Source organism: Aotus nancymaae, unplaced genomic scaffold (assembly GCF_030222135.1).
Source record: "Aotus nancymaae isolate 86718 unplaced genomic scaffold, 86718_ANA_hifiasm-v0.15.2.pri h1tg000016l, whole genome shotgun sequence".
NCBI lineage: Eukaryota > Metazoa > Chordata > Mammalia > Primates > Aotidae > Aotus > Aotus nancymaae.
Window position 1 is genome coordinate 5585105 of NW_026988428.1, and position 12350 is coordinate 5597454.

The following is a 12350-nucleotide window of genomic DNA, read 5'->3' on the forward strand; positions in this document are numbered from 1 at the left end:
ATGGGCTTTCACCATGTTGGCCAGGCTGGTCTCCAACTTCTGACCTCAAGTGATCTGTGCGCCTCAGCCTCCCAAAGTACTGGGATTACAGGCATGAGCCACCTCCCCGGCCAAGGATTTTTTTTTTTTTTTTTTTAATGGAATCTCGCTCTGTTACCCAGGCTGGAATGCAGTGGTGTGATCTTAGCTCACTGCAACCTCTACCTCCTGGATTCAGGCAATTCTCCTGCCTCAGCCTCGCAAGTAGCTGGTACTACAGGTATGAGCCACCTTGCCGGGCTAATTTTTGTATTTTTAGTAGAGAGTCAGTTTTACCATGTTGACCAGGCTGGTCTTAAACTCCTGACCTCAGGTGATCTACCTGCCTCAGCCTCCCAAAGTGCTGGGATTACAGGTGTGAGCTGCTGCGCCTGGCCCAGGAGTTTGCTTTCATCCTATATGTAATATAGGGCCATTGTAAGTCACATGGTATGACAATTTTTTTTTTTTTTTTTAAGATGGGGTCTCACCATGTTGGTCAGGCTGTTCTTGAACTCCCGACCTCAGGTGATCCACCCACCTTGGCCTCCAAAGTGCTTGGATTACAGGCGTGAGCCACCACACCCGGCCGACAAATATTTTTTTAAACTCTCTCCTTGTGCTGAAGAATAGTTTGGAGAGGGCAAGAATGGAAGCAGGGAGACCAGTGAGTTTAGGCAGTGATGGTGGCAGTGGAAATGGTGAAGAGTAGGCATTTTGAGATATGTCTTATAAGAAGAGGAAAAAAAGATAAGTTGATGCCTTCGATGTGGATTCTGCTTATCATTGGATATGTTAATCACTCTCTCTTTATATTTGTGTGTATCTCTTCTCTATCCATAGGACTGAACAACAAAGAATTGCTGATATCTTTGTAAAAAAGGGACCATATCTAAAAATGTATTCTACCTACATCAAAGAATTTGATAAGAATATAGCCTTGTTGGATGAACAGTGCAAGAAAAATCCAGGTTTTGCTGCTGTTGTTAGAGAATTTGAGGTATTTGCCACCATCTAATGTTGAACACTTCTCTTTGTTTTTGTTGTGAAGCTTTAATAATAAATTACAGTCATTGAAAACAAAGCTTGCAAACAAAAAGATGTTAAAATATAATCCCTTCAAAATCAAAGAAGGAATTGAACAATTTAAATGGTGAGAACTCAAGCAGTATACATGACTTAATTTTGAAAATCTGCTATTGCATATGGGAATATTTTGACTTGGAAAGAATTTTTTTAAGGGGGGATGGGAAGAAGGTGGGGAAAGAGGAGCTTAAGAATTTTTTTTTTTTTTTGAGACAGAGTCTTGCTCTGTGGCCCTGGCTGGAGTACAATGTCGCAATCTTGGCTCACTGCAACTTCCGTCTCCAAGGTTCAAGCAATTCTTCTGCCTTGGCCTCCTGAATAGCTGGGATTATAGGCATGCACCACCACACCTGGCTAATTTTTTGTATTTTCAGTAGAGATGGGGTTTCACCATGTTGGCCAGTCTGGTCTTGAATTTCTGACCTCAAGTGGTCCACCTTCCTTGGCCTCCCAAGGTGATGAGCCACTGCGCCTAGCCAGAAAGAATATTCTGATGGGACTTTTTAAACTATGGTAAAATACATATAGCATAAACTTACCATTTTAACCATTCTTAAGTGTACAGTTCAGTAGTGTTAAGTACATTGACATTCTTGTGCAACCAGATCTCTAGAACTTTTCATCTTGCAAAACTGAAACTATAGGCATTAAACATTAACTCGCCATACTCTCTTCCCTCCCAGCCCTTGGCAACCACCATTCTACTTTCTGACTCAATGAATTTGATTACTCTAAGGAACATTTCTTAACTTTTAATTTAACTTTTTCTTTTATCCTAACAACTAACTTACAATAATGGATGGCAAATAGAATTTATGTTTCCCTTCAGATAAATAAGTAACATGATTTTGGTGCCAAAGTTAAGAAAAAGTAATAACCTGTTTAGAGCATGTGTCAGCCAAAGCTTTTACTTTTGACTCAGAGTTGTAAGGGTGGAACTGATTTAATTGGGGATAAAATCACAAATCCATTCTACCAATTTGGAATAAAATTTGGGTACTGTATTTTAGTACTTATTTCTCTGTTTTGAAACTTAAAAAAGATCACTGAATTCCATCCACACAAAACTAGAAATGAAAAGTTTTTTGTTTTTGTTTGTTTTTTGTTTTTTGGGGTTTTTTTTGAGATGGAGTCTGGCTCTGTCACCCATGCTGGAGTGCAGTGGCACGATCTTGGCTCACTGCAACCTCCACCTCCTGGGTTCAAGTGATTCACCTGCCTCAGCCTCCCAAGTAGCTGGGATTACAGGCACTCACCACCATGCCCAGCTAATTTTTGTATTTTTAGTAGAGACAGGATTTCACTTTGTTGGACAGGCTGGTCTCAAACTCCTGACCTCGTGCTCCACCGACCTCGGCTTCCCAATGTGCTGGGATTATAAGTGTAAGCCACCATGTCCAGCCGAAATGAAAAGTTTTTAAAACATTATGATATTGCTGATTTCTGATTTGGGTAATAGGTAAATAATTAAACTTTAAAGTCACCTGTAATCTTCTTTTCCTCTCCTCTGTTGTCTTTATGCTATCAAAAAACAAAGTATGATATAATTGTGGCAACTGATGATTGACCCAGGTTTTGGTAAGAGTCCAGTGAGTTATTGTATTACCTTATTAACAAAAGGAAAAAAAAACAGGAAACCAAGCCGGGTGTGGTGGCTCACACCTATAATCCCAGTACTTTGGGATGCTGAGGCGGAGGGATTACTTGAGGTCGGGAGTTTGAGACCAGCCTGACCAACATGGAGAAACCCCAGTTCTACTAAAAATACAAAATTAGCCGGACTTGGTGGCACATGCCTGTAATCCCAGCTACTGAGGAGGCTGAGGCAGGAAAACCACTTAAACCCAGGAGGCGGAGGTTGCAGTGTGCCGAGATCACACCATTGCACTCCAGCCTAGGAACAAGAGCAAATCTCTGTCTCCAAAAAGAAAAAAAAAAGAAAAGAAAACAGGAAGTCATAAGGCCAGGATAATTAGCAATCTGGATTAATGATGCTTAAATGAAAGATACTTTCTTAACATGCATGATCATTATAATTTAATAATCACTCTCTGTACCAGACAGTGGTGATACGTATTTAGAAAATGGTAAAAGTCTGAGCAAATCTGAAAAAACTTACCTACCAACTTGGTCTATGTTAGAAGCATGACATTTTTTTGTAGTTCTTAGGATGCAGGGACATTTTTACTTGGCCTTTTTGATGCCACCTCACAGTAAACTCTCGAGTTGGAGAATGAGAGTGAGGCTCAGGAATGGGCTGACGTAGATGTTGGTTGTACATTCTAAGGAAGAGAGGTTTCAAGGGATAACCAAATGTCTTTATAGTCAAGCCAAAATGTGGTTCCACAATCAGATGCTCCTATAAAAACTGTGATTTGAGGGCTTTTTATAAGGCCATGCATCTGCAAAAGGTATTTACATTCTTCAGGCTTCTTAAAGAAGGAATACTAAGCAAGGCTGCTTTTCAGGTTATCTTTACTTTCTACGGTTCTCCCCGCCACCACCCTTTTTTTGACTATATTGACTGCAAGGCTCTGATTATTATTTGAATCCAATTCCTGGCAGTTGTATTTCCACTGCCTTATTTTGGGGGCCATGCATTTCCTTCTTGGTCCATTGGGATTTGTTTGTATTTATCAATACAAGTGGGAGCTGCTGGGTAGGGTGGGCTCTAACTAGCTTAGGACACAGACTGTGGCCACCACACTCTTTAAGAGGGCTGTGAACAAGTTTTCCCTAGGAGCAAGTGATTTCAGGGACTGCCTACAGGAACCGGTGGGGCTTGGTGGTAAATCTGGCTGGGGTTTACTCCCAGTGTATGTAACAGCTGTACCTTAAAATGAAAGGGAGCCTCTCCGAATCACTTTCTAGAGTTGCTTAGTGTTTAAAGTTTGGCTTCCTGAGCGCTTGAATCTGGGCCCCTTGCTTCTTAGAAAACACTTGTGCTTATTTTGGATGCCTTCTCCTTTCAGATGAGCCCTCGCTGTGCTAATCTGGCCCTCAAGCACTACCTGCTCAAGCCGGTTCAGAGGATCCCCCAGTACAGGCTGTTGCTGACAGGTGGGCTTCTCCAGCATTTTGCCAACCATCCAGTTGGTTTACCCATCAGCCAACTCTTGCCTTTATGAAACTCTGCCTTTCCTAAGAGTGCCTCTCTTTGTATATCACCCCAGTCACCACATTGCCTATTATGTGGATTTGTAGATTGCTTGTGTACTTCACATATTTGTTGCCTGAATGGAACTGCTTTTGGTTCTTTGATCATCCATCAATGTGTGCATTTTCACCTCTGGGCATTCATACATGTAGTTACTTTTAATTCAGAACATCTTTCACCATCCCAACCCCATACCCCCACATTGTTTTATCTAATATTATTAATTCCAAGAAGGTACTTTCCCCAACCACTCAAGAATGGAGTTTAGAGGGTCACTCCCACATATTTATATAGCACTATCATGGCCCTAGTTACTTGCCTCAGAAGGTTGTTATAAGGTTTGATTAATGAGATAAATGTGGACAGTCCTTAGAATAGTACCATAGCTGGGTGCCGTGGACACGCCTAGAGTCCCAGCTATTGGAGAGGCTGAGGCAGGAGGATCTCTGAGCCCAGGAGTTTGAGACTAACCTGGGCAACATAGTGAGACCCGAGACCCCTATCTTAAAAAAAAAAAAAAAACAACAACAAGAATAATGCTTTAATTACAACAAGTTCTACCTAAGTATTAACTTCTACTATTATTAGTAATAGTAGTATTCTTATCCTTATCCTGATTATTTCCTTGTCATGATTATAGTCTATCCTCTTCTAGACTGTAAGTTTCAAGATTATAGAGCTATGTCTGTCTACTAAGGAAAAAAGAAAGAAAGAAAAAAGTAAAAACACTGAGTGAAGGAACATACTGTAATCAGGCCTTTATATTCACTGGCTCTTTAAATCCTCACCATAGCCATGCAAATGTCAGAATTTTATCTTCACTGATGAGATTACAGGCTTATGGAGATTAAGTGGTTTGGCATCACAAAAAGGCTGGTACAGTCTCAGTACTAAACATAATTATCCAATACCCACTACTAGGTTCTCTGGAATATTTGCTGAACTGTATTGGATGTACAGTGACTTAATATGCATACATAATATTAAAAATTATATCAAAATGGACAAGGACATCAAAATGTGGCCACGACCCTAAAGTCAATGTGTTGTAATTTTCTATAAGTAAATTTGGAGGTACTTGGTTTCTGTTACTCCCCTTAAGAAATTGTTGTCTGCTTTTCTCCTTAACTTCACTCTCTTAAGCCACGAGCTGTATTGGAGGTAATATGTGAATCTTGAAAAACCAGGATTTCCTCATTTCCCTTTAGGCAAAGAATTCAGCACTTCAAAGCTTGCCTAGTGGCAGGAAGACTGCTCATGAGGGAGACCTACCTTTTAGCCCTAGGACAGGCTGGAGTGCAGTGGCACGATCTTGGCTCAGTGCAACCTTCTCTTAGGTTCAAGCTATTCTCCTGCCTTAGCCTCCAGAATAGCCAGGGTTACAGGTGTGTACCACCATGCCCAGATAATTTTTATATTTTTAGTAGAGACAGGATTTTGCTATGTTGGCCGGGCTGGTGTTGAACTGCTGACCTTAAGTAATCTGCCGGATCAGCCTCCCAAAGTGCTGGAATTATAGGTGTGAGCCACCACAACCAGCCGTAATTTAAATTTCTAACTATGAATCAGACACTAGACTTCTCTCTGAATGACATAAAGCCAACTGAATAGTTTAAGGATATCCTGTCCATCTGTTCTTTCTTTCCTTTGCTTTTAGCAAAGATTTGGAATACACAGGACAAAGGGAAGTACTGATACACGTGTTGTGTTTTTGTTAGATAAATTCAATGCTCTATCATAAACCAGTTATTGAATGGCGTAGGCTGTTTCCACAGCTGTCAAATGAAGTACTGTTTTCAGTGGCAAAAGACAACTATGGTTTCAAATGGGAGGAGAATGGAGCATGAATCTGAAATTTTAATGCAAAGAATAATTTTTACATATTTATTTTATTTCACACACTATAACTGTTCTAAATAGTAAAAAGTCTACATATGTTAAATTTAGGTTTCATGCTTTGTTTTTGATTGAGAAAGGGTGAAATGACAAAAGCAGGTTTAAAAAATTCTCTTTACTAAAACAGATTTTAACTAGGTACAGTTAAAATCTAGTTATGCCTGTAGCCCAGCAACTCAGGAGGCTGATGGGAGGATAGCTTGAGCCCAGGAGTTCGAGGCTGTAGTGAGCCATGGTCATGCTACTGCACATCAGCCTGGGTGATAGTGAGAATTCTATCTCTTTAAAAAAAGAAAAAAAAAATTTGTTTTATAATACCAATATCATGTGAGCTTGGAGTTATTTTTAGTTTTGAGCTACCTCTTATTTAATTTTAGATTGAAAAATCTTTTATTTATCTATTTTAATTAATTAATTTTTTTCCCAGCTTCCCCCCACCCACCCCCACTTTTTTTTTTGAGACAAAATCTTGCTCTTGCCCATGCTGGAGTGCAGTGGCTCAATCTTGGTTCACTGCAACCTCTGCCTCCCAGATTTAAGCAGTTCTCCTGTCTCAGCCTCCTGAGTAGCTGGGATTATAGGCACAAACCACCACACCCAGCTAATTTTTATATTTTTAGTAGAGACCAGGTTTCACCATGTTGGTCAAGCTGGTCTCAAACTCCTGACCATGTGATCCGCCTGCTTCAGCCTCCCGAAGTGCTGGAGTTACAGACATGAGCCACCATACCTGGCCAAGTTTTGTATTTTTAGTAGAGACAGGATTTTGTTACGTTGGCCAGCCTGGTCTCAAACTGCTGACCTCAGATGATCTGCCCACCTCATTAGTTAATTGATGCACAATACTTTATATATAGTAGGCCCTCAATACTGGTGAATTTGTGAAGGGGAAAAAGTGATGAATGGCTTGTTCAAGTCCACAAAATCAGGACTAAAATTAAAGAAAGAACATAGACTTTGTATTCTTCATCCTATGCCCTTTCTTCCATTGATTAAAATTCTTTCCTTCCTCCAAGCCTGACCTGAAGTCAGTCAGAAGTCCATTCTTTTTGTAGCCATCTCTGATTCCTTCAGTTCTTCAACTCCTTGAGGTCAGGAAGTGTGTCTTATATCTATAATTTTATGCCCTCCAAAATATTTGGGTCAGTTTTAGACATGTTGAAGCTGTTCAGGAAATAATTTTGGGGCTGGGTGCGGTGGCTAATGCCTGTAATCCCAGCACTTTGAGAGGTCAAGGCTGGCAGATCACCTGAGGTTGGGAGTCCGAGACCAACCTGACCAACATGGAGAAACCCCATCTCTGCTAAAAATACAAAATTAGCCGGGTGTGGTGGCACATGTCTGTAATCCCAGCTACTTGGGAGGCTGAGGCAGGAGAATCACTTGAACTCAAGAGGCGGAGGTTGCCATGAGCCAAGGGCACGCCACTGCACCCCAGCCTGGGCAATGAGAATGAAAATCCATCTCAACTGATTTTAAGCTAGGTTTAAAACATCTCATTAGCCAAAATGTTTTTAGTCCAAAGAATAACATTGAGACATTTTAGAGATCTAAGATATATTAGAGATGATATCTTCTCCTGAAAAGAAAGGTGAAATGTCCTCCCAAGGCAGGAAAGAGTCTGGGCACTGAGATTCTTTTATTTTTTTTTAATTTTATGTAGAGACAGGATTTCCCCATGTTGTCCAGACTAGGCTTGAACTCCTGGGATCAAGTGATCCTCCTGCCTTGGCCTCCCAAAGTGCTGGCATCACAGGCCTGATGTGTCCAGCCTGAGATTTTTTAAAGTTGGATTTTAGGTCATAAAATTGCATCTTTCTAAACATGTTAATTACTTTGGATAATAAAACTCAAATGATTTAATCCTTTAACAACCTTCTGAGGTAAGTACTTTTATTTCCAGTTTGGAGTTTGGATTGATTCCAAATGCACAGAACATGCAAGAGCAAACAGGAGTGGTACTTCATGCATTTGAGGCAACTCCTGGCAACTTTGCTCTATTAAGTTTCAGGTTGAGAAGGGAAAGCATTCCTGCCTGACTCAATGTAAGTAGGTTTGTGCCTCCCACCAAGATATTCGTAGATGATAAGATGGTTTCTTTTGGAATCCTTTTAGAAAAGATCAGTGGAAATCCCCAGATAGAGCAGTCTATCACTGCTATTCAAATAACCAGCCTATTGTCTTGTTTTTCAATTGTTTCAAGGAAAGTGTTTTCTTTTCTGGACTGACTTTGGATTTCTACAGGGTATTCTATTTAGGCAATCTCTTCCTTCATTGCAGTAAAAAACTTACACCTTTATTCTTGTTAGTATTTTGTTAAGATCAATTCAAAACCGGATCTAAAAGAATGCATATAGTTATATAACGAAATCAGTGATTTATATAATGAAATCAGTGATTTATATAATTTAAGCCTAAATATTTGTAAATTTTGGCTGGGCACAGTGGCTCACACCTGTAATCCCAGCACTTTGAGAAGCTGAGGTGGGCAGATCGCTTGAGCCTAGGGGTCTAAGACCAGCCTGGCCAACATGGCAAAAACCCATCTCTACAAAATATAAAAATTAACTGGGCATGGTGGCATTCACCTGTAATCCCAGCTACTCAGGAGACTGAGGCAGGAGAATCACTTGAACCCGGGTGGTAAAGGTTGCAGTGAGCCGAGATTGCGCCACTGCACTTGTTAAAATGTGTGTGAGGAATGAAGATACCCCCCCACTAAACAGGCTTTGTTTGAGCAGCATAGCTGTTTATTCACCTGGGTGCAGGTGGGCTGAGGCCGAAAAGGGCGTCAGCAAAGGGCAGTGGGATAGGAGTTGGTTTTATAGGTTTGAGATGGGCAGTGGAAAGTTACAGAATTTACAGTTTAGGGCGGTTTTTTGCAAGCTGGGAGGGGGTCACAGGGTGTGGAGTCGAATGGCCTTATCAACTGGGGCGGGAATAAGGGACAATAGAGAATGTCTTAAAGTTAAGTAGGCACACAGAGGTTGATCATTTCTTTATCTTTGCAGGGTCTTCTAGTTACTTTAGGTTTTCCAGGAACTCATCTGGAGTGTCCCTGCAGGTCACAGAGGTTAACATGGTGTCCATGGCACTGTCAATCAGCCTAAAAGACCTTACAGCACTCCAGCCTGGGCAACAGAGCAGGACTCTATCTCAAAAAAAAAAAAAAAAACTTGTAAATTTTACTTTTGTATTGGCTACTCAAGGCCAGTTTATCAGGCCAGGTTCTATTTGAAGTTGGAAAGAATGGGAAAAAAACACACTGCTATCAGAGCAGTCTCAACTTACATTATTACTTATCTCCTTCTTTCTCATCTCTTCAGGGTAGAGATTGTCTTTATTATCCTATTCCAGTGTCAGGCATAGATCCTGGAACACACAGGGACTCAGTCAACTGAAAGGTATAGTCAGGGAAAGGGAAAGTTGCTCTTTTTTATAAGGTTGAGAATCCCCAAGCAGTAGCATCAATGAGTGTTGGATGGACGGATGGATGGATGGATGGATGGATGGATGTTTAAGAGTAAAAGCATTCTTTCAGTTATCCAGTCACAAAACTATGGAAAGGACTGAAATCCTTCCCTTTTCTCTTTCCTCCCTGTAGGATTTGCCAATAAATTTCCCTCCACCTCTAGTTCCTGCTCCTTTTATTTCTTTGTTATGCTCCGTGCCAGGCCTTACTAAAGTGACGCCATTTTATAGCAATTTCTTGCTACTGGTCATGCTACCTCTTATCATCCCTCTATGTAGCCTAGCACAGTTGTTGCCTAATTTCTCTTCTAAGGACACACTTTCATTCTGTTTACTAGAAAAGTTGAAAACCCACTTATTCATAGTATAAAGACAACAGTTTATAACCCAGAATTACCTGAACCTTTTTTTGCTTTGGTCTAGTAGGTATAGTAGATTTCTCTCTGTCTTTTGAAAGCTATCTTTCAAAGCCAGATTCTCTCCTCTATTAATCACTCCACCAACAAATATTTATAGAAGTTAGCCCTGAGCTGAACACTCACTGGCAGACAACACAGTGGTGGCCCCTGCCCTGATGGGACCTACAGTCTTCCTCTTTGAGGTTGTGCCCAACCACTCAGGCCCCCACTGAGCCTTCTCCTTCTCAATTCCTAAAAATTGTGTTGATCTTGCCCTTTGTTTTGTGACTGGATCTTTTAATTGTTTAATTATTCCATGGATCTGTGCTTTATCTTCTCAACTAGATTGTAAACGCCTTAAAGTCAGAGGCAGGGCTGAGCATGGTGGCTCATGCCTATAATCCCAGCACCGAGTTGGGGGGATCGCTTGAGCCCAGGAGTTTGAAGCCACCGTAGTCAACATAATGAGACTCTGTCTCTGCAAAAGAAAATTGAAAAATTAGCTGGATGTGGTGATATAGGAAGGTCATCCCAGCTACTGGGGAAGTTGAGGCAGGATGACCACATGAGCCCAGGAGTTAAAGGCTGCAGTGAGCCATGATCGTGCCTGCTGTACTTTAGCCTGGGCAACAGAGCAAGACCCTATCTCAAAAAAATAAAGAAAGTTAAGAGGCAGACTTCAGTACAAGTAGCAGTCACAAAAGATATTCATTTAGTTTGAGAAAGTATATTCTGGTGATGTGTTATTTTTTTAAGAGCCACTTTTTATCTTTAAAGGGATCTTTTGTGCATATAAAAATTTAAGGATTATGAAAAAATAAAGTCACTTTTATCTTCTCCCATCCAGAGATGGCTATCACAGATCCTTTTAGTTTTTTTCCCTCTACCTGTGCTATATGTTGTATAACTTTTTTTTTCAGTAAAAAGCCTTTCATTTGTGGAAGGTTATTACATTGATGTTGAAACAAGTTGAATCAGTAAGGATCCTGGTAGAGAAAATATAATGAAAAATATAATTTAAAAATTCCTCTGAAAAGTCTTTTTCACTTCTACATTTACAAAAAAACACAATCCTTTGAACTTTGATTAAATGTGGATCAGCTGGTTTCTTTGATCTTGTTCAAAATATTTATGTTATATGAAAGGCTACTTTAGCAACATATAATACTACTTTTTCTCGTAGTCTTTGCCTTTAGTCTAGGATAATATTAACTCCCTCTAGGTTTTAGAAATCCAGGACTTCTCATGTTGGTAGAAAATGAGATATTTAAAACATCTGTTAGAGTGTTCTGAAGCTATAAATTTGAGCTATGTACAGGCTAACAAGCACATGTAAAAAAGATCAGAATTAAATTAACAGATGACTCTTTTTAAAAACCCTTATGGAAAACTTCTGTTTAGTAAGTATTTATTTTAAAACCTGGGGTTAATTGTACATATCAAAGTTATTTTAACACTTTCTCTAAGGCAGAACTTGATTTAAAAAAGAGTAGGGCTGTCCTGGACTCCAGGCAAGGAATATAGTTATCTAGTTTCTGATGAATCCAAAGGTCTCTGATATAAGGCAGTTCCATCCATGTAAATTAGGAAGATAACACTATTCAGAATTCTGAATTCATGTTATATAATTTGCTCAGCTCTTGTTCTGTTGAAATTTGTTTACTTATTTATATTTGAGACTGAGTCTCACTCTGTCACCCTGGCTGGAGCATAGTGGTGTGATCTCAGCTCACTACAACCTGCACCTTCTGGGTTCAAGCAATTCTCCCGCCTCCGCCTTCCAAGTAGCTGGGATTACAGGTGCCCTCACATCCGCCATCACTCCCCCTATCCCTGCCTGGCTAGTGTGTGTGCGCGTGCACGTGCACACTTTTTTTTTGTTTTGAGACGGAGTCTCACGTTGTCGCCCAGGCTACAGTGCAGTGGCGCGATCTTGGCTCACTGCAGCCTCTGCCTCCTGGGTTCAAGCAATTCTCCTGCCTCAGCCTTCTGAGTAGCTGGGATCACAGGCATGCACCACCACACCCTGCTAATTTTTTTGTATTTTTAGTGGAGACAGGGTTTCATCATATTGGCCAGGGTGGTCTCGAACTCCTGACCTTGTGATCCACCCACCTTGGCCAACCAAAGCACTTGGATTACAGGCCTGAGCCACCATGCCTGGCCTGATTTTTGTATTTTTAGCAGAGACGGGGTTTCGCTGTGTTGGCCAGGCTGGTCTCAAACTCCTGACCTCAAGTGACCCACTTGCCTCAGCCTCCCAAAGTACTGGGATTACAGGCATGAGCCACTGTGCCTGGCCTCTTTTTTTTTTTTCCCAAAAA

The 12350-nt window shown here is 40.7% G+C and overlaps 1 protein-coding gene across 1 annotated transcript in view; it reads left to right on the plus strand.

The window, feature by feature from the left end:
• FGD6 (FYVE, RhoGEF and PH domain containing 6) overlaps positions 1–12350 on the plus strand; it is a 149898-nt gene that overhangs the window by 83840 nt on the left and 53708 nt on the right. The window contains exons 7-8 of the mRNA XM_064376872.1: positions 862–1018; positions 4077–4164. Coding sequence (XP_064232942.1) covers positions 862–1018; positions 4077–4164 — 245 coding nt within the window. The remainder of the gene's footprint in view (positions 1–861; positions 1019–4076; positions 4165–12350) is intronic.